Source organism: Physeter macrocephalus, chromosome 14 (assembly GCF_002837175.3).
Source record: "Physeter macrocephalus isolate SW-GA chromosome 14, ASM283717v5, whole genome shotgun sequence".
NCBI lineage: Eukaryota > Metazoa > Chordata > Mammalia > Artiodactyla > Physeteridae > Physeter > Physeter macrocephalus.
In genome coordinates, this window is record NC_041227.1 from 19,513,857 (window position 1) to 19,537,417 (window position 23,561).

At 39.8% G+C, this 23,561-nt stretch overlaps 1 protein-coding gene across 3 annotated transcripts in view; it reads right to left on the reverse strand.

Annotated features, from left to right (window-relative positions):
- Window positions 1–23,561, reverse strand: part of DHX35 (DEAH-box helicase 35) — a 72,873-nt gene that overhangs the window by 39,874 nt on the left and 9,438 nt on the right. For 2 of the 3 annotated variants that reach the window (XM_024128427.3, XM_024128426.3), the window contains exons 3-8: window positions 20,507–20,599; window positions 13,120–13,197; window positions 7,793–7,897; window positions 3,583–3,644; window positions 2,690–2,759; window positions 702–761 (exon numbers count right to left, since the gene is read on the reverse strand). In XM_024128427.3, the coding sequence (XP_023984195.1) occupies window positions 702–761; window positions 2,690–2,759; window positions 3,583–3,644; window positions 7,793–7,897; window positions 13,120–13,197; window positions 20,507–20,599 (468 nt within the window). Of the gene's footprint in view, window positions 1–701; window positions 762–2,689; window positions 2,760–3,582; window positions 3,645–7,792; window positions 7,918–13,119; window positions 13,198–20,506; window positions 20,600–23,561 lie in introns of those variants that run through there. The other variant, XM_024128429.3, reaches the window with a different exon arrangement.

A 23,561-nucleotide genomic window follows, 5' to 3' on the forward strand; every position in this document is an offset into this window, starting at 1 on the left:
TTTTTTGTGGTATGCGGGCCTCCCTCTGTGGTGGCCTCTCCCGTTGCGGAGCACAGGCTCCGGACGCGCAGGCTCAGCGGCCATGGCTCACGGGCCCAGCCGCTCTGCGGCATGTGGGATCCTCCCAAACCGGGTCGCGAACCCGGTTCCCCTGCATCGGTAGGCGGACGCGCAACCACTGCGCCACCAGGGAAGCCCTAAATTATTTATTTTTTAAAAATCTTTTTAAAAAAGAAATTAACACAACATTGTAAATCAATTATACTTCAATTAAAATTTTTTTTTAAAAAAAGAAAAATAATGTAAACTTAGCCATAAAAAATTATAGCATGGAAATTATTACATGTAGAAGGAAAACTTCAACTGTACCCCCAATATAAATGCTAAAGTCATAAATTCAAGAAATATAGCCTCCTACTAGAGTAATAAAAAGAAATTGCCTGTGTAGGGGAAAACGTAGTATGTAGAGAAACAAGACAAATAGGTAATTATGAACTCAATTAATTACAGGCTAGTTTCCACCCACAAGCTGAAAAGGAGTTTCCTCTGATCACATGGAATCTAGGACATCGGATGACCCCACAAGGAAGGTAGGCCATCCTGCCAAAGATAAGCTCTTGCTGCAGGCAGCTTCCCCAGGACATGTCCAACAATCCCAGTGCTAACCGGGGACAGAGGGCGAGAGGGGGAAATGCTCATACCTCTGCATCCAAGGTGGCTGAAGCCACAATCAATCGAAGATCCCCTCGCTTTTTCTGAATCTAAAAAAGAAGACATAAAAAAAGACAATGATAATAGTGCGATACTTACAGATGAGATAATCTGATATCTGAAATTTATTACAAAATAATACAGTGTGTGTACTTTTTTGAGGGGGAGGGGGAGCTTAAAGATGAAACAAGAACCACCACAAATTGATAACTGTTAAGTCATAGGTGAAAAGGTGGCTCATTAGACTATTCTTTCTAACTGTGTAAGTGACAAAATTTTCCAAGATAAAAAGCTAAAATTAAAAATTGGATAGAGAGTATAAAGGAGCTTTAAAAGCTGAATCTGAATTTACCAGAAGTAAAACCATTTTTTCCTGACACCTGGGTCTCTGGATAGTCAGAATCTACGTATATACAGTTAAAGTATGAAAAAATACATCAAAAGCAAACAAACAATAAATGATAACACAGAGACAGAAATATGGACAAAAGATACTAACAGTTATTCAAAGAAACAGATGATCAACAGGCATAGGAGAAATGATCAAATAAATTATAGCAAAAATGTGTAACAACGAGATGATTTTTTCATCCATCACATTGGCAAAGATTTATTTTCAGTGTTAGCAAAGATTCAGTGAAATACACCCCCTTGTTATACCATTCCTCAGAAGGCAATAACCTGGTGGGATAATTCCTCATAAGTATCAAAAAGTCTAAATCTTTGGCCAAGGAATAAATTAATAATGAAAATAACAATAACAACAGCAACTAGCATATACTAAATTATGTGCTATTCCAGGGTCTCTGAGTACAGTTGTATAGTATACGCACTGCACAAAGGGGCTAGGGGCCTCTGAAATCCAGCCCACCTTCCCCTCACCCAGCTGTGGGCATCCTCCCAATGGGAAAGTTACCTCATAGTCTATTTGTGGCCCTGTGTCAGGCGCCATCCTAATAATTTTACATTTTCTAAGTTCAGCCTCACAACAAATTATGTCATAGGGCAGCTCTAAGAGAACACTCTTCAAAGACAGAGAGGTTCTGCCCAATGCAGTAGCCACTAGCTACATGTGGCTACAGAGCCCTTGGAATATAGCCAGTGTGACTAAAGAAGTGAACTTTTTATTTTATTCTATTTCAATTAATTAAAATCTAAGGTGGCTAGTGGCTATCAGATAGGAAAGTAAACCAGCACAGAGAGAGAAACTTGTATCTGTCCCATTTTAGAGATGAGTAAACTCAGCAGAGTCAGATTTGAAGCCAGGCAGTCTGACCCAGAGTCCATGCTCTATCACCTCTTTCTAGACTCCTGTGATTGGGAATTTGTCCAAAGAAAACAACCAGAAAATACAGGAAGGGAAGAGAGGATGCACATAAGGTTGAAACAAAATTGGCTGTGGGCTATAACTGTTGAAGCCAGACGACGGGCACATGGGGGCCATTAAATCCTTCTCTCTACCCTGGGGTGTGCTTGAAATCTTTTATAATAAATAGTGAAAGAATGAAAAGAAACAGAAATGCAACATATTTAACTACAAGAGTGCTCCTTGCAACATTATTTAAAATAACTTCAAACCTGGGAGCCATATAAATGCCTAACGGTAACGGATGAGTCAAATACTTTATGGTAGAGACGTGATTATATAGCCACTAAAAATAATGTCTTCACAGAATATTTAATCACACAGGAAAATGATCTTGATGTGACGTTAAGAAAAATATGCAAGAGTCAACTTAGAACATACAATCCAATCCCCACTTTGCCAAAACAGACGCATGTACACACACAAAAAGATGCACAAAGTAAAAAGAAGAGAAGGAAACATACCAACATTCTACCGGTGACTGTCTCTGCATGAATAGGATGATAGATGATTTTCACTTTTTTCCTCCGTATTTTGTTGGATTTTCTAAATTGCTACAATGACTTTCCTAATCAAACAACAAACAAAACAAAAACAAAAGCAAAGCTATACCTTTTTCAGCAGGCCAATGGCAATGTCGGTGTACAGGGTCCTCTCGTGGGCTTCATCCAGCATGATGACACTAGAATCAGAGGGACAATCTCAGTAAGTGTCAAACCAACCACTGCACAAGCCCATTTCGACCATCAAAGGGATTGCTGGGTATTTAGCCCCCATGCGATCACCCTGTAGCAAAAGTAACTCTAATTAACTCCTCTTTGACAAGGAGGTAACTCTCAAGCTAATAAAAATGGTGACATCGACATACCTTGGTGAAGAAAATGGTATATTTATTGCTACTTCTAAAGAGTATTACCACCCACACTGGATTCCAACAGGATCTAATACATGATTTTAAATTCCAATATAACATGTAACCCCACAGAGCACATAAAAATCGGGACACAGCCCACCCACCCAAAGGCTGTTAAACTGCAGAAAACAGCAGGAAGAGGCACACGGTCTCAGCTGTGCCACGTGTGTACCAGTGAGTCAAATGTGATATCCTTCCTCAGAATACCACAGAGCCTGAGTGGGACCACTTTAACACCATGAACAATGGACAGAGACACACAAGGAAAGGGAAAGTATAAATAATTATTTGGACTCTGCATATTACATTCAACAAAATGTTTCCAGGTTCTGTGCTGTGCCTCTGCAGTCACCCTCCAGCAAGATAAAAACAAGTCAACAGACTGTTCAAATAATGACAGGGATTTTAATGAGCCCAGCTGTGACTGTAAATTCTGAAAAGAACATCAAGGGTGGTAACAGCCAAAGTAAGGAGAAAAGCTTTGGGAAAGCCGAGCATCGTCGCGAATCCCATCTATTAACACAAATGCTTCTCAATCTACTTGTGTACTTTTGAAACTTTAGGAAACTTATCACAGGAAAAACACATTTACCTGTATTTTGTTAACAATGGATCAACCATCATTTCCCTGACCAGCATTCCATCGGTCAGAAACTAAAACACAGAAACACAAAGGTTTAGAAATAATTCAAAAAGTTCAAGTACAACTAAAACACATACAACCTCATCACCAGTGTGTGTACAAGACAATTCCCACCAAGGACTGTGAGAAAATGCCCCAACATGTTGGTTATCAAGCAATGGAATGGTTCACAAACAAGATTTCGAAGATGGGATCCTCAGCTGGGGCTCGCACATCTTTTAGCAAAATTTCACATGCATTCGCTCAGAGGAAGTGGCTAAGCCCCACTTTCTCTGAGCCTGTACCACTGGTACTGCTGCTGATGAACAGGCAGTGAAGGCAAACCTGTGTCTGCCCAGGGGGATGCTGTGAGTCTGAGATCACCGTTCCTACAACATCCCCAAAGACCAAAGACTTGCAGCTCTTGAGGTTATTAACCTCAACTTCATCTGATATTATTTTAGAGAGGCTGGATGGGGTTGTGGTTAAGAACACAAGCTATCGTTGTCAGGCTGCTGGGAGTTCCAATCTCGGCTCTACATCTTATTAGCTGTGTGAACCTTGGGCATGTTACTTACCCTCTCTGAGCCTGATTCCTCATTTGTAAAATGGAGAGAATAAAAGAATCCACCTCACAGGGTTATTGTGAGAATTGAGTGAGACAGTACCTGTACAGTGCTTAGCACAGGCCCTAGCACACAGAGGGAGCTCAAGAATGGCAGCTATTATCATTTAAGCTTAATGAATGTTGATAAAATGCTTCAGAAAAATGCAGTAACAACTAGATGCTGTTATTCTCACCCAAAAACAGTTCAGTACTTTAACAAAGTTAAACATTTCCCTCACACACTGTATCTTAGTATTTTTACTTTTTGTTTTGTTTTTCAAAGCAGGGTGCATTTCCATCATATCTTTCTTGGACCTGATAACGAGCTGCCACATACACACATAGGAGTGAAAATGAGAACTTGCCACCAATGACAGACCACTAGTCAAGAACTGGGTGCCCTGAAATTACTACCCAATGGAATACAAAACTTTTCATGAAAGATCCTCTAGAAAGAATCATTTGGTTATGCAGTCCACTGAAACTTATCTAAAAATTAGCTCGTGTAAATATATTTGATGGTATAGAAGAATAACCCCTTTACCTAGCAAAATGAATGTCAAAGGTAACAAAATACAGAAACTTAGAAAACAAGGCCCACATTTTTACAAATCACTACATTTAAATCATCTATTTTCAGCTTTCCTCTGTTGCAAGCTGAGGTAACTGAGTTTCTAACAACCAGTATTCATTTCATCAGAGCAATTTCATTCATTCTTTACAGTACTGGGGAGACTCTGATTCACACAGTGGTATACACAGTGGACACTGCTGAGTTGATTCACACTGATTACTGTTGGGGCTAATTATATTACTAGTAGCAATGAGGTCAAAGAACACACATATAAAATCCATCATCATGCGAAAATGGGAAAGTTCTAATTAGTGCAAATAACATTTGTGAATTCTACACTTTATCAATTTATACTATTGGATGGGGCAAAAAGTGCCTTCGGTTTTTTAGTAAAAATAAAAGACATATTCTTCATTTTCACCAAGAACTTTATTGAACAATGTATTCACCGTTTTGTTCCACTACCTTCTGCCATTTTTCAGGCAACTTCATAATTCCATCTTCCCAAAACTTTTTATCTTTTTGAGCAAAGAACTACTCCAGGTGCCTTTTACAGTCTTTCAGGGAATTGAAATGTTTTCCATTAGGAGAATTTTGTAGGGACTTCCCTGGTGGCGCAGTGGTTAAGAGTCCACCTGCCAATGCAGGGGACACAGGTTCTAGCCCTGGTCAGGGGAGATCCCACATGCTGCGGAGCAACTAAGCCTACAAGCCACAACTACCGAAGCCTGCAAGCCTAGAGCCCGTGCTCCGCAATGAGAAGCCCTCGCATCCCAACAGAGTAGCCCCCACTCACCACAACTAGAGAAAGCCTGCGCCTAGTAACCAAGACCCAACGCAGCCAAAAATAAAATAAATAAATAGATAAATTTATTAAAAAAGAAAGAATTTTGTAAAGACCGAAATAAATGGAAATCCAAAGGTGCAATGTCTGGTGAATATAGCAGATGAATCAGAACTTCCCAGCCAAGCTGTTAACAGTTTTTGCCTGGTCATCAAAGAAACACGCAGACTTGCAGTATCCTGATGGAAGATCATGCATTTTCTGTTGATTAATTCCAGACGCTTTTCATCGAGTGCCGCTTTCAGTTGGTCTAACTGGGAGCAGTACTTGTTGGAATTAATCGTTTGGTTTTCTGGAAGGAGCTCATAATAGAAGACTCCCTTCCAGTCCCACCATATACACAACATCATCTTCTTTGGATGAAGACCGGCCTTTGTTGGGGTTGGTGGTGGTTCATTTTGTTTGCCCCACGGTCTCTTCAATTCCACACTGTTGTACAATATCCACTTTTCATTGCCTGTCACAATTTGTTTTAAAAACGCAACATTTTCATCACATTTAGGTAGAGAATCCCATGCGGAAATATGGTCAAGAAGGTTCTTTTCACTTAACTTATGTGGAACCCAAACATCAAAGCTATTCACATAACCAAGCTGGTGCAAATGATTTTCAACGTTTGATTTGGATATTTGGGGTATGTCGGCTATCTCCTGCACGGTATAACGTTGATTCTTCTCAATTATTGTTTCAATTCAATCGCTATCAACTTCGACCGGTCTACCTGACCATGGACTTCTTTGGATGAAGACCGGCCTTTGTTGGGGTTGGTGGTGGTTCATTTTGCTTGCCCCACGGTCTCTTCCATTCCACACTGTTGTACAATATCCACTTTTCATTGCCTGTCACAATTTGTTTTAAAAACGCAACATGTTCATCACATTTAGGTAGAGAATCCCATGCGGAAATATGGTCAAGAAGGTTCTTTTCACTTAACTTATGTGGAACCCAAACATCAAAGCTACTCACATAACCAAGCTGGTGCAAATGATTTTCAACGTTTGATTTGGATATTTGGGGTATGTCGGCTATCTCCTGCACGGTATAACGTTGATTCTTCTCAATTATTGTTTCAATTTAATCGCTATCAACTTCGACCGGTCTACCTGACCGTGGAGCATCATCCAGCAAGAAATCTCCAGCACAAAACTTCGCAAACCACTTTTGACACATTCGATCAGTCACAGCACCTTCTCCATACACTGCACAAATCTTTTTTTTACGTTTTTACCTTTCTTGAAATAATAAAGCATAATATGCCGAAAGTGCTGCTTTTTTCTTCCATCTTCAATATTAAAATGTCTGTACAAAAATTCACCAATTTTGATGTCTTTTTAACACTCGCTCATCAAAGCTATTCACATAACCAAGCTGGTGCAAATGATTTTCAACGTTTGATTTGGATATTTGGGGTATGTCGGCTATCTCCTGCACGGTATAACGTTGATTCTTCTCAATTATTGTTTCAATTTAATCGCTATCAACTTCGACCGATGTCTTTTTAACACACGCTGATTATGATAGCTGTCACACACAATTTATCAAAATTGTCTCGAATGAAGTTAAAGACAACTAAGTGCTACTAGAGCCATCTTACGGAAAAAAAACGAACAAACCTTTCGGCCCACCCAATATTTGTTCCTGTTTTTAAGTGTTTTATAGGTAAGTTTATGAAGTTAAAGACAACTAAGTGCTACTAGAGCCATCTTACGGAAAAAAAACAAACAAACCTTTCGGCCCACCCAATATTTGTTCCTGTTTTTAAGTGTTTTATAGCTAAGTTTCTATATTTAGTGAGCTATGTGGATTGATGGGAAAACAATAAAACAAACATGAGAAAGGTCAGTTTTGAGTTCTGGTTCCATCACCAATACGCACGTAATGTCAGGTAGGTCATTCAACCTCCCAGGTCCTCAAACTCTTCATCTGGACAACCAAGGGCTTAACTCTACTTCCAAGGTCCTTTCTGGGCTAAGATGCGAGGACTCGGAAAGTGCCCTGCACCTCCCAGCAGACTAACTTCCCTGAGGGCCAGGATGCTCTCATACACTTTCTGCCACAGTATCAGTGACTCAGTCAGCAGCGATGGCTGCATGTTTTTATCTCCCCACAAAGAATCTTCCTTATTCACAATAGGAAAAGCAGCTCCGCACCTCACCTTAATTCTCGTAGCCAGTGGGTTGGTGCAGTCATCAAAGCGGATGCAGTAGCCCACCTCGTGGCCCAGCATCGCACCCCTTTCCTCAGCCACTCTCCCTGCAACCTTTGGGAAGAAAGATCATGCTGAAAATAGAGACACAGAAATTACTGCCCAGAGCACATACTATGGAAAAATCTAAAGGTCACTTATTTTTTAAATAGTATGTTGAACACAGTGGGAAATGAGAAGAGAAGGGGCAGGTTATTAGAAAACTAGTGTGATAAACTTTGCAGCTATCAACTTTATGTATCGCGGGCCTCTCACTCTTGTGGCCTCTTCCGTTGCGGAGCACAGGCTCCGGACGCGCAGGCTCAGCGTCCATGGCTCATGGGCCCAGCCGCTCCGCGCCACGTGGAATCTTCCCGGACCGGGGCACGAACCCACGTCCCCTGCATCGGCAGGCGGACTCTCAACCACTGCGCCACCAGGGAAGCCCCTAAAGCTTTCTTTAGCACACCAACTAGGGACAAATTTCCATGTCTTCATGCCTTGAAATAAAACAACTTCCACTGGACCATGAAGGCAAGGGAACAAGACCGATCAAATTCAATACTTGGCCATGTTCATTTCTCTTTGGAAGCAAAAGAATAACACTTCCAGAGCAAGATAATCAAAACAATTTGCAACAGTGTCCCAGCTACCAAAATTAAAAGGGGAAACAGAGACAAGAATGCAGGTTGAAAACTTTTCAAAAGGCAGATGAGAAGATTAACAAAGGATCCAAGTTAACATAATAAAGTAAAAGTAGAAAACAAAATACATAATGTATTATGAAGACCATAAACTACGGATATATTTTTCACCTACCAATAGATGACAAATAAAAGGTGAGGGTAGGCAAGAGAAAAAAGAATCCAACCGCAAGATCTCCTTAGATGACAAATAAAAGGTGAGGGTAGGCAAGAGAAAAAAGAATGCAACCGCAAGATCTCCTACTACTCCAGAAGACCATTCAAAGGCTATTAACTTATTAATAGAAAATATCCGAAATACTGAATAAACATAAAAGTGGAAGAATAATGCTTATAACTTAGTTTACCTTGAAAGAAAAGAGAGTTTAATGCTCATTATGTAAACTATCTAACTAATAAAGAAGCAAAGGGAAACAAAATTATGGAAGTTTCCTGGGGACCCGGCCCACCAACCAACCCCCATGCATCTCGTCTCCTCCTTTCACAGGTGAGGCAACCTCCCCATGTAGTCCCTGCATCCTGAGTTCGGAACATGAGCTGACACAGGAGGTGTCCTGAGGCAGAGCTTTCAGCTACAGCCATCGGGCCGCAGCAGCCCCAGGCTCAGGAGCCCAGAGGCTCCCTGCACGCAGCTCTGCGAGCCTGGCACACTGGGCGTTATCTGACCATTGGTGTTTAAGAAACTGAAGAGCAGATGAGGATCAGAAGTGGTTCTGCCAGATGACCTGAAATTACAGATCTAAGAGGCCAAGACAGAATCAGTCATCGAGCAGCTGGTGTACACCATGTAGTCTTTCAAAACATCTTATGAAACCAGAAATTCATCCTACACTGCTCTACCTCTGGAGGTTATAGCTCCCAATAACCAGTGTTTCACAGGGACAGTTTTGTTATTGTTATTGTTTCAATTTCAACCCTACAGAACTTAAACTATAAATCTTGAAAAACGGTACAAACAGCGAATGTGTGCATAGAGATGCTGGAGCTTATGGGGAAAACCGGCTCATAAGAATGAGCAGAAATGAACCAACCTCTCCATAAAAATGTAATCATTTTATGCAGCCAAACATATTTATTCTTATTATTTCACTATTTGTATACCTTTGCTACAAAATGGATTTTAATTTCAAATTCCTTTTAGAAATTTTATCATGTATGATCACACCACTGGACATTTGAAAGGCCATATTCTGTTGGCTCTTTAATAGATTTTTACCTCTACTGTTTAAGTTCTAGTCCAAATAACCTCATCAATTAGACTGGATAAACGTATCTTTTTAATAGAAACAAATAGATATAGGTAAAGGAGGTCAAAAGAAAAACCAGTCACCAATCACTGAGCACCTCCTATGTGCAGGTACTGTGCTCCAAGCTTTCACAAATTTTATCTCATTAAACATGTACACAGTCCGCGAGGTGGGCAAGAGACCCACTTTTTTACAAAGAAAGAAACTGAAATAAGACAGGCTTAGAGCTTGTCCTGAATCATAGATCAAGGCAGGGCCTGGTCTTGAAGTCAAACCCAGACTATATGAGTCCAATGAACATACTCATTAAGGAACTGCCTCTCGCAAAGATCAGGCAATGGCTTGTGTAATCTGTTCTGAGGCTCTGAGATTGTTTTCAGATTTTAGTCTGAACACAGAGTACTTTCTGAGATGTAGCATTTCAAACTGGACAGCTCTATTAATACTACACAGCTAATTTATATACTCCTTGTTCTTTAAGAGAAAGCACGTGGTTTCATGGAAATTATCCATGGCTACAAATTTGGAGGAAAAATGCAAATTGATTAAGAGCTGGGATTCCAAACCACAAACAGAAAAAATTGTTCAAATGTTTTAAGTAAGTGAATCATCTTTCATGACATAAAAGGTTACGTCTAACATTGCAATCTAGTTGCCAAACCGTTAACTCCATTTATACACACACACAGAACACTTGGAAAATGTTTATCAATAATGTCTAACTTTGAAGACAATTAAAATGAACTTTGGGGAAAAAGAATTACACAATAATTAAAACTCAATAAGGAGTAAAAATAACTCAAGGAAATAGAATTAATTTCTTGTCCAGGTAGAGATGGCAAAATAAAGGCATCTTTGACCCCATTTCCCTCTCTCAGAGCTAATTTAAAACAAACAAATAAATAAATAAAACATATTATCAACCAAAACCTGCATCTCCAATGAAAGAAGGAAACTGGCACGAGCCCAAACAATAAACTAGGAAACACAGTTGCCAAATACTGTGAGGTCTGAATCCAGAAGAGCGGCCCAGGCCTCCTCACAACCAGAGCAGGCTGCTGGCTTCCTTAATGTGTCACCTCCTTAAAAGGCAGGGCTGACAAGCCTTGTATTAGGAAGACAAGAAGCAGTAGTGTGTTCAGACCCAGGAGACACAGGAAATGTCTCAGTGGAGACCCACTTTGACAGCAAACAATCACAAAGGAGGGGGAGTTGAAGGAGAAGGCAGGCAATCCAATAGCAAAGGACAATAAGAGATTTGGTGAGAGGCCAGACCCAAAACAATCTCACCATTCTGCAGCTAGCAAATGAGCCCACTCAAAGATAAGTAGTTATCATAAAAATACCAACACAGCCCACTGCATTAAAGCCAACTAAGAAAGAAGGAAAGAAAGGAACACGAGCAAAAAAGCAGTTTAAAAAAGAAATTGCAAAAGTATTACCCAAAGAAACAGAAGTAGAATTCAGCCAAAGAAATCCAGTTTCAAAGAAATCACAAGCTTAAGCTAAAACAACTTAAAGAAGAGACAAAGTCAAAGCACAGTTGAGGAGAAACAAGGTCTCAAATGTACAGGTCAGAAACCAAACTGTGGACATCCTCCAAATCTCACAGCCCGAACATGAAAGAAGTTACAGAGAGGTTTTTCCCAAATGTGAGAATAATCCCCCAAATTTACACAATGCTACAAAGCCAAAGGAGCTTCTCCACAGTGTCAATAATAAAAAGCAAATCTAAATCACCCATGCTAGAGAAACATTAAAATACTGCTCTACTCTCTCTGAAGGAAGATAATGGGAAATCGTCAAGTGAAGAGGTGGTCAGTGGGGACAGAGCCAAAAATCGCAGGAAAAAAGATTTACAGAAATGTGTCAGTTAATTAATAAAAATACTATGTTATTTTCTGGATTTTTAAAAAATGTTTGTGGTATTATCAGCTTTTAAAATTTGTAATGTATTGTAATATCTCCACCCATTCTAAATATCCACTTCTCTAGCTAGTAAAGAAACAAAAAAGCATTCAAAGCAGTGATTATGAGACCCAGATAAAGATACAAAGGAATCAAAATAGAATAAATTTGACTAAAAACAATCATGAACATTGTGGACAGGCTTGAAGAAATATCACAAAACAAACTGGAAAACAGATGATTCCAGAGAGGGTGCTAAATACTAAAAAGAGACAAAGGGAATCTAATATACACTTAATTGGTGCTCTTAGAAAAGAGAAAAAAATAAATGGAACAGAAAAGTGTGCCAAGAAATAATGGATGAAAACCTGCCTGATATAATGAGATTGAGCCTGAAGATTAAAAGTTCTTCCACATTTAAGAAAAAATGAGACAGAACAATCAGCATCAAGACATATCCTGGTACAAAAACAAGCATGTTATAAGCATTCAAGCAGAAAAAGTAGGCCAGGAAGGTAGGGAGTGGAAAAACTCCACTGGACCTCAGACTATTTCTATACAGTGATCCTCCAAGCCAAAAGACAGTGGAGCAGTGTCTGCACAGCTCCTAGAGAGGATGAATCAAGAATTTTATATCAACAAAGACCACAATCAACCATTCTCAGGCATGTAAAATTCAGCCAATCAAGAAATAAAGTGAAATGAGCAATTCAAAGTTGGCAAAACCTTGGAAAATTATTAGTGATTATTAAACTAGAATTAAAGTCAAATACCTGTGGGAGTTATGATTACAGAAAATATATATTTATAAAACTTGAAATAAAAATTATAGCACTGCATTTATCACAAATGGAGGGAGGAACGGTAGAAAGAATCAGTGCGCTAATTTACTCTTGTGATAGGCAACGTAGTTCCAAAAATAAGTAACACCCTAAAGCTTTTTGTAATCCTTTTTCTTAGTTTTCAAGCTTTAATAAATCTCTTGTAGTGAAAAATTATTTATCCAAAGTTCAGTAATTACTCCTGTTTCACTGCAGTTTCCTCTTTTGTTAAATTCAACAAAAGCAAATGTATGGCTATGAACCCATTTTCATAAAATCATTTCTATCCATTTCTATCTTTTATGTGAACATAAAAGAGAAGCTTGAAATGATGTTCACAAATGTTCAAACTGTTTTTGCTGGGTGGTGAGATTTGGGTTTTGGTTGTTTTTTTTTTTTAATAACTTTTTTTGTTTTGACTTCTGTACTTTATTACTACATAAAAATTCATAATGTACAGGTATCAATTTTACAAAAATAATCATAGAGTTCTTTTTCAAGTGAAGAATTAAATTCTTGAGGAGCTGCAAATCATATTCATTTGCAGCTTTTAGGAAACAAGGAAAAAGTCACTGAAATAGAAGACACAGAGTCTTTACAACAAAAGAGAAACTCACTGTAACAGCAGCCACTCTTCGGGGCTGGGTCACTCCCACCACTCTTCCTTCGGCTGTCCAGCCAGCTTCTGCGAGGTACTACAAATAAAATCACATTTCAGTATACACCTGACACCACTTCTCCAGAAACAATCCTAAGGCATAAATTCAACATTCTGACTCCCCAGTCTTACAAAATTTCCCCGTACTACAGCTGTCTCAAGGAATAAAAGAACTATCCATGGGTCACTCAGAACAGTGCTAAATCTGTAGAACAAAGAATTTTAAAGTACACACAGAGACAATTCAATAAATATCAACCATACAAAATATTTTAGTCAGAGTAAATAAAAATAATTAGATTTTTTAAACAAGACCAATAAAACAACATTTGTTATTGCAAAAAAAAATCAGACTTTATATACATGTATATATCCCATTAGATTTTATTAGTATACATTAAATTTGATTATATTTATTATCTGATTTATTTCTGTATTTATTTGCCACATATACTTATTTCTTATGTATTTATTTGATTATATGCTTTTTAAAATCCAAAATGGATAACGGGGGTTATCAGAGTTACCTGTTTTCATAATGTCTAAATTGTTTTACAATCAATATATATTACTTCTATAACAGAAAAAGATTTAAAATGCTGTTACATACATGTATCTGCTCATTTGTTCAAAAGAAATAAAGGAAGGACAAACTAGAACCTAGAGAATGGTTGACTACGGAGGACTGGTAGGAAAGGGGTGGCAAAAGGGAGGAATGAAACATGGCAGCAGGGACGAAGAGGGAGGGGCAACGCTTTGAGTAGAGCTTTTTGTGTAGCTCTGACTCTCAGAACCACAGTCACGTTGCACGTACTCTTCAAGTACCCAAATAAATACACAAAACCAGCCAGGATGTGGAGGGAAACCAAAAGAAATGCAAACACTATCAAATGACCCTTTCTGTATTACAAATGAATAACTGATCAAACTGAAGGGGGTGGAGAAGAAAAGAACCAACCTAAGTAACTGAAAACAGTATCTTGACTGAAGGCCAGAGATGGAAAAAACTGTACCTAAGTGCTGTAATCTACTTAGTAAATGTTAGGGGTATGGGTTAGGAATTCTGAAGCTATTTTATGTGTCCTTTAGAATTTAACAAATAAATAAAGACTTTGTAGACAATGAGGATGGAGTTTCTCACTGTTGAAGAAGAGTTACAAATAAGGAAAGGCTGGAATGAGCCCTATGATGTGGGATTGGAATCAACGAAGTATCAGCATAAATTCATGATTTTTAATATATATACAGATCGATACAGATATATAAGTGGGATTATGTAGGGATTTAGTATTCATACGTATTTCCTAAATCTGCCCACTGAGACTTACAGCAATGACACCTCAGTAACAATGAGCACCCTAGCACCCAAATCTTGATTTTTAAACACCGTTCTCCAATCAAAGGAACCAGGGCTCCTTGGAGAAGTGGTTGATCCCAAGGCTAGTGCAGGAAAAACATAAGACAAGACTGAAACAGTTTGTGTTATTAGAAAGTAAGGAAGTGTTCAAAAATATGAATGGAGGCTTTCAGAAAGAACACAGGAGCCAAACTGAAGGAGCTCCTAATGACCAAAGCTGGATCATTCTGACCAACAAAATAATGGTAGTATTGGACTTTAACCCATAGAATAAAATAAATATCCATACCGATACACATAAATAATTGAATAAATAAATAAGTGAGGGAGAAAGGACAGTTCTTCCTTACAGAAGATTCCATTTAATAAATGTAAAAGGAAATGGGAATAGAGAAAATCATTCATTAGGGAAACACCTGAGTAACTGCTGCAGACAAGATCTACTGAGGGATGCTAAAATTAGTAGGTGATAGTTTGAAAAGCAGATTATTTGCAGTCTAAAAATATCTCCTCCAAGATATTTATCAACTACAAAGGGAAAGACAGTAACTTTACAGATGAAACCTGGCACCTTAACAAAGTGATCAAATTATCCTCACCAGTGGTAAGACCACCATGTCAACCCTCTTGATACAATGCACTAAGAAGGACACATCATTTCTATGGGATTCTTGCCAAAAATGCATCAGCTCATTCTAGTCATGAGAAAACGTCACACAAACCCAAACTGAGGGACAGTCTATAAAATAAATGCCTGGTACTCTTCAAAAATGTCAAGGTCATAAAAGATGAAGAAAGAATGGGGAACTTTCATAGACTGGAGGAGACCAGGGAGAAGGATCCTGCGTCTTCTGAGAAGGAACTTTGGTGGGGAAACTGATGAGCTTTAAATAAGATCTGTAGTCTGATTACTGGTATTGTTACTGTCCTGCTTTTGATTACTGTAGTAGGGGAAGTGGGGGAAGGGGTCTAAGGGAATTCTGTATTATTTTTGCAACTTTCCTTTTAGTCTAAAATTAGCTAAAAATAATAATTTTTAAAATGCCTGTAAGGAACAGAGTGTTTTAGATAATGTAGGGTTTTTGCTATCAAAACTGTGAAATGTCTCTCTTGCACTGAATACATACACAAAATACTACCAACCACCCCAATCAACACAAATTCAGAAACAGAACTACAAGAGTAATGGCTAAGATTCACTGAGTACATCACTAAGTGCCAGGAACTGTCTGGTATGCATAACCCCATTTAATCCTCACAACAAATCAAACGCGGAAGGTAACAGCACCATCAGCAATTTAGAGATAAGGAAACAAAGAGGTCATATGCTTTGTCTGAGGACACAGGTAAAAATCTAAGAGCTAGGATTCAAGCTCAGCAAACCAAAGCCATATAACCAGGACACAGTTCTACCATCCCAAAAAAAACACACACACTCTCGTAGTCGATCTCTTAGTACTAGTGTTAGGGGAAAGAAAAACAATTTGCATAATAATAAATCTGTCCATGAAGTCAGTCTCTCAATATATCTGGGGTTTAGACTTCTGCCTGCTTATGGTTGCTTACAGGTGTAAATTTAAAGATTCTGCAAAAGCAGGTATAGTGTTGACATCAAGAGTCAGTGGATGTGACTTCCCTGGTGGCACAGTGGTTAAGAATCTGCCTGCCAATGCAGGGGACACGGGTTCGATCCCTGGTCCGGGAAGATCCCACATGCCACAGAGCAACTAAGCCCGTGTGCCACAACTACCAAGCCTGCGCCCTAGAGCCCGCGAGCCACAACTACTGAACCTGTGTGCCACAACTACTGAAGCCCGCACACCTAGAGCTGGTGCTCTGCAACGAGAAAAGCCACCACAATGAGAAGCCTGCGCACCTCAACGAAGAGTAGCCCCCGCTTGCTGCAACTAGAGAAAGCCCACACGTAGCAACAAATACCCAACACAGCCAAAAATAAATAAATTAAATAAATAAATTTTAAAAAAAGAAGAGTAATTGTGGTGATGGTTGCACAAATCCGTGACCATACTAAAAACCAATGATGCGTGGTTTAAAAAAAAAAAAGGAAACAGTGGATGTCACAGAGGGAGGTTACTGAATGAATTCCATCTCAGTTCCCTACACTCTTTTTAACGGTTACCAAATCTGGTCTTCTTGTTAGAGTGGGATTAGGAAGAACTCCACCCACTAGAAAATGGTACTAATAAAAATTGTTGTAAAAAGCTTGTTTTCACAGTCCATTGTTTTGATAGAGCTCTAGGCAAAAATATCATCTAACTTCCACATATAGTTTGTGAAATTTCAAAACAATTTGTTGACAAAAACCTGCTCATATTCTTGCCATGACCTTTAGTTCCTCAGTCTTTCCAGTTTTCCTAGGCCGTAACTCATATTTAGCTCCACAGAAGCTGGAAACTGTGACTGTCTCAGAGAAGTGGAACTGAGTGGTAAGGAAGAGGAATAATCCTACTACAGGAGGGAGAGCAAATATTTGGGCCAATAACGTAATCTATTTCCACCAGCAAAGCTTAGGAGATTCACTTTTTACCAGTTATTCCTTTGTGCTTTTTACATTTTGTACCATGAATGTATTTCCTATTCAAAAAACACAATGCTTATTTTAAAAATACAGTTCCTTAAAAATAATTAAATTCAGGGACTTCCTTGGTGGCGCAGTGGTTAAGAATCTGCCTGCCAATGCAGGGGACACGGGTTCGTGCCCTGCTCCAGAAAGATCCCACACGCCGCGGAGTAAACTAAGCCTGTGTGCCACAACTACTTAGCCTGCGCTCTGGAGCCCGCATGCCACAACTACTGAAGCCCGCGTACCACAACTACTGAAGCCCGCATGCCTGGAGCCCGTGCTCTGCAACAAGAGAAGCCACCGCAATGAGAAGCCCACGCACCGCAACAAAGAGCAGCCCCCACCAGCTGCAGCTAGAGAAAGCCCACGTGCAGCAACGAAGACCAATGCAGCCAAAAATAAATTTTTTAAAAATAATAATAATTAAATTCAAATGCATGTGCCCATTGACCCAGCAACTCCATAACTACCTCATTTATTCTATAAATATGCCCATATGTGTGCAAACTGAGATAGATGCAAATTGACTCACTGCATCATTGTGATAACACAAAACTGGAAACAACCTAAATGTCTACCAACTGGGAACTGGTAAAATAAATTATGTGGAATCTATGCAACTAAAAAGAGACTGATACGTTAAGTGGAAAAAATAAAACAAGGTACATAAAGCATGTATAGATACTACCATTTGCATTTTTAAAAGGGGAGGAATATATATTTATATATTTCTCTGTAAAACCACATTTCTGGGTAAAACCAATTAACAAAGCTCTATCCAAGAAACTTGTAACATCAATTGCATCTGCATAAAGGAAGTATCAGAAGACAGGGCAGAAGAGAAATCTTTCTCTTTTTATATCCTTTTGTGTCTTTTGAACTTTAAACCATGTGAATCTATTAAATTTTCCCCCCAAATTAGAAATATTAAAATAAAACTTAAAAAAAAAAAAAACTACCTGTGTTTGCTGCCATACTGCCCAGGCTGGATCCTCAGACCCTACTCCTCTCTCCCCTTCAGAACATTCTTCTCCCTGACTCAACCCCTCAGCAGGTGCTCTCTGCTCCCTGGTAGCTAAGCTTTGCTGGGGGAAATGACCAGATCATTGTGCTATATTGTATTACTGATCCAAGTATCTTCTACCCATCCCTGTGGGAAGACTGTATGCACTACCACCCTACTGCTATCAGACCTGGCCATGTAATTTGCTTTGACCAATGAATGTGAGAAGCGCCACTCCCAGTCTGCAGGTTTAAGAGCCAGCTCATGACTCTGCCACCTACTACAAGATCCACACGTCCCAGACAAGAGCTGTGCCGTCATCCTAGGTCCCAGTGATCACGTGGAATAGTCCATACCTTGGGTCATCAACCCAAGAAAACCACACAGTATGAGGAAGAAAAACACCTTTGTGCTCTTAAGCCACGGAGATTTTCAGGTTCTTTGTTACATAACAGAGTTTATCCTCAGCTGACTAAATAACCATACTGACTAATTCCAAAACAAACTAAACTCATCTAATCTCACACGGCCGTCTACCTCTGTTCTATATTCCCCCACCTCACCACTTTCTAGTGTCCTCATCGGTAAAATGAAGATAACAACAGTGCCCACCTCACAAGGCCACTGAGGATTAAATAGGTTAATATGTGTGTCACTTCATGTAGCACTTACTATAATTATTACTTACGGTTACTTGGTTTATTATCATTGTTGTTATTAATATCACTCTCTTGCTGATAATCTCTCAGTAATTTAACATGGCCCTTCTCCTGTGTCTCTCTTTAAGAAGCAAGTAATCTGCTAGGGTCTTGACACCATCTGCACATATGTTCTCCCTCGAGGTCACCATCTCCTCTGCTGTCCTTTTCCCACTAGGTCATTCCCTTCTGCCTACCCTTCCCCAGCTGCACAATAGATCATCTGGGGAACTTTTAAGAAATTCCTATGTCTGGGTCCCATCCTAAATCTATTATTGGGTTGGGCAAAAGAAGGTGTATTTTTTCTTTATAAGAGTTCAAAAAATGCAGAACTCATCTATGGTGCTAGAAGACAATAAATATCACCCTTGCGTGTATGTTTGTGGGGTCAGGAAGAAAGGGCAGGAGACCATAAGGGGACACGGGGGCTTCTGGGATTCTGGTGATGTTCTGTTCGTTGATCTGAGCGCTGGTAGCACAGTTGTATTCACTTGTGAAGGTTTATCAAGCTGTACAATTATGATACAGGTACTTTCTGATATGTATTTTATACTTCAATAAAAATCTATATTAAGGGACTTCCCTGGTGGCGCAGTGGTTAAGAATTCGCCTGCCAGTACAGGGGACATGGGTTTGAGCCCTGGTCCAGGAAGATCCCACATGTCGCGGAGCCACTAAGCCCGTGTGCCACAACTACTGAGCCTGTGCTCCAGAGCCCGCGAGCCACAACTACCGAGCCCGCATGCTACAACTACTGCAGCCCGCGCGCCGAGAGCCTGTGCTCCGCAACAAGGGAAGCCACCACAATGAGAAGCCTGCTCACCACAACGAAGAGTAGCCCCTGCTCGCCGCAACTAGAGAAAGCCCGCGTGCAGCAGTGAAGACCCAACGCGGCCAAAAATAAATAAATAAAATAAATTAATTTTTTTTAATCTATATTTAAAAAGGAAAGAAAAACCTACAAGGACTCTTATTCCTGACCACTTAAATATCATTCTTCACCCCCCAAGTTGAAACTCTTAAGACACACTTTGACTTCACCCTATCTTTCCACCCTTGATCTTACCTGTTCACTCTGTTGAGCCCCAAGCACTTCTCCACCCCAGTATCTCTAACCACAATATTCACTGGATGAGGACATCTTCCCAGCCAACTCCCACTGATCATTCAAGGTCTATTTCTTTGTCTTTTTTTTCTTTTCAATATTTTTTCCCCAATTTCAAATGTCATTTCTTTTATGAGGCCTTTCCTGATCCTTCTTTCCACTTCTATCCACACCAGATAAAATTTTGTCCTGTAAGAGAGGTTTCTTCCATAGCACTGCATAATTCTCTAACAGTCAATCTTTATTCACAACTATAGCGGCATCCATCTTACATCACCTCTTCAACTGCAATTATTTGAGGACAAAAACTATGCATTACACCTCTTCAAATGAGTTTCCATTGTTCCTTTCAGAGTATGGTTATTCTATTATTATTTTAGAATTATAATAAATTGAAGATGACCGTTACTTCTTCTAATCAAAAAATTAAAAGTTTAATAAAAGTTCAAAAGTTTAATAAAAAACATCTAGTTGTTGGGTTGACTATTTCCTCTCTGAGAGGAGATCTTAAAAATGAAAAAAAATGGTAAAGAGAGTTCTCAAGTTACAAAATCCTTCCAATCAAATCTAAGTATAAAGACACATTTAAACGTACTCACTTGCGGAATCTGCGTGCTTTTCCCACATCCTGTTTCTCCAACAATCACCACTGTTTGATAGTTTTCTATCAAGTACAATATATGATTCCTAAGCTGAAAAAATATAACCAAACATTGTAAAGAGACATACATTTTCTCGAAAGACCTAAACAAAGATATTTAAACATTATGAAATGAACTGTTTGCCAAAGGGAAGGAAATTTTAAAAAGAACTATCAAAATATATTTCTAATATACATCAAAATACATTGCAGGTACTGTTGGTGTCAGTACAAGGTGATACAACTGCAACTGAGTATAATAACTTATCAAAATATATAACACACATACCCTTTGATTCAAGATTTCCACTTATAAGAAGTTATACTACAGACATCCTAATACATGTGAACAAAGATGTATGTACAAGCATACTCACTGCGTATTGTTTATAAGAGCCAAAAATTCAAACAGCCTAAATGTTCATCAACAGGGGAGGGGTTACACAGCTGTGGAACACTTCAATAATGGAATAATACACCGTTGTTAAAAAGAACAAATGTCTATTTGTACTGACGTGGAATGGTCAATGAGGTCTGCTATGGTAAGAAACCAAAGTGCAGGATAGTGTGAATGATACACTACTATTTATGTTTTTAAAGAAAGGGTAGGTACTTGCCTCGTGGTGCAATGGTTAAGAATCTGCCTGCTGGTTCAGGGGACGCGGGTTCAAGCCCTGGTCCGGGAAGATCCCATATGCTGCGGGACAACCGGGCCCGTGCGCCGTAACTACTGAGCCTGCGCTCTAGAGCCTGCAAGCCACAACTACTGACCCAGCATGCCACAGCTACTGAAGCCTGCCCGCCTGGAGCCCGTGCTCGGCAACAAGAGAAGCCACCGCAATGAGGAGCCCACACACCGCAACATAGAGTAGCCCCCGCTCGCCGCAACTAGAAAAAGCCCGCGCGCGGCAACGAAGACCCAATGCAGCCAAAAATAAATAAATTTTAAAAAAGAAAGGATAAATACATATATGCTTCTTTATGTATAAGCTACTTTGAGGAAAAACAAAACAAGAAACTGGTAACTATACTGTCTCCAGCGAGCAGAAGAAAGTGGCCGGGGAGCAGGGTGTGAAGGAGACCTTTGAATTTTGCTCGACATGCATGTATTACTTAATTTAATTTTTTTTTATTTATTAACTTGCGAAAACAAACAAAAAGAATATGCTTTCGGGCTTCCCTGGTGGTGCAGTGGTTGAGAGTCCGCCTGCCGATGCAGGGGACACGGGTTCATGCCCTGGTCCGGGAGGATCCCACGTGCTGCGGAGCGGCTGGGCCCGTGAGCCGTGGCCGCTGAGCCTGCGCGTCCGGAGCCTGTGCTCCGCAATGGGAGAGGCCACAGCAGTGAGAGGCCCGCGTACCACAATAAAATAAAATAAAAATTAAAAAAAATAACATGCTTTCGTCTCTACCTCTAAGGCCAAGTTCTCAATAAAGCAACCATAGGTTACATCTATATTTCAATTGGGCCTTCCTTAACCCATTCAGTAGGAGCAGAAACACTGATTTGCCGACTGAAAAGTCACAGATAATTCCAAGATCCCATGTACTTAGCTTCAGAATGTATTTCTGTACCCACATTTGATTACAGACACACCCGATGATCTGGAAAGTCATAAAGGTATTCCATAAATTCCTGGTTTGGAATGAAGTAAAAACCTGCCAAATTCTCCCACTCTGATCACTGCTCAGCTCATCTGACTCACCAACAACGTGTTTGGTGAAGATTGGGAGACACAGGATGCTGCCTTCCTGGCTAAATAAGGTATTGACTGTTTGGGGTTTTGAATTTAGCATTATTTAGGGTCTAAATACGTAGTTCTCAAATCTTAGTGTAAAAACCTTTTAGGATATTTGCTAAAAATGAAGATTCCTGGCCCTACCTTCAGGGTTTTTGATTCAGTAGGGCTAGGGTGAAGCCCAGGAATCTGCATTTCTACAAACACCCAAAGGAGATTCTGCTGCTGGTACTCTGGGACTCATCTAGCTGCTTTCCTGTCGATTGCTTGGACTCTGTGCTTTCTCTTGTTTGGGGCAGAGAAAGGGGAAAGGTTTGGGTTCTTCACAGATATTTTGTAAATGATATTTTGTAAATCCATCTGCTGGATGAATGGTTGAATAGATGGATGGATGGGTGGGTGTTCAAGGAAAACTTGAAAGAAAATTTGAATACAGAGAGACACACACATGGTATTCCAGGAAAGGGAAATGACATAAGTAAAGGAAAGAAGATGGAAATAGGCAAACTATATGAACTCTATTCGAGGTGTGCCAGAAGAAGCCGATGAAAGGCTCCAGGTTTGACCTGGAAATGAATTACAATAGGTGTAGTTAGGGCCGCACTGTGAACGCCTTGAACGTAGAGCTAGCATATGGACTTTAGCCAGGAGGCAGTACATGCTATAAGTGTTCCGAGAAAATTGGGAAGCAATATACAAGATTGATTTAAGCATGAAGAAACTGAAGGCATTAACTCATACTTCATGTGCTAAATACGAAAGCATTGCAAGTGGAGAGTCCGACGTGTGACATTCAAGAGAGAGATGACAAAACTATTTCCAGTTTGGAGAATGGGAGAATGATGGTACCACCGACAGGCACAGGCAGGGAAATCAAGGAGAGCTGGTGCAGAGGACCAGACTGAGCTTCAGCAAGGTTGAGTTTAAGGAAGTAAGAGGACAACCTTGCACAGCAGTGTTCAGGGCCCAAAGAGAACGCCAGCCTACAGGAGGTAGCCAAGGAGAAGGCTGCCTTGAAATGGCATTGGGGTAAAGGGGGGGTGAGCCTTTGATTTACTGCTGCTTTAGTTTCAACTTCTATTTTTAAAGCTATTTTCACTGTGACTTCCCTGGCGGTCCAGTGGTTAAGACTTCTCCTTCTGATGCAGGGGGTGCAGGTTCCATCCCTGGTCAGGGAGCTAAGATCCCACATGCCTCAAAACATAAAACAGAAGCAATATTGTAACAAATTAAATAAAGACTTTAAAAATGGTCCACATCAAATAAAATCTTTAA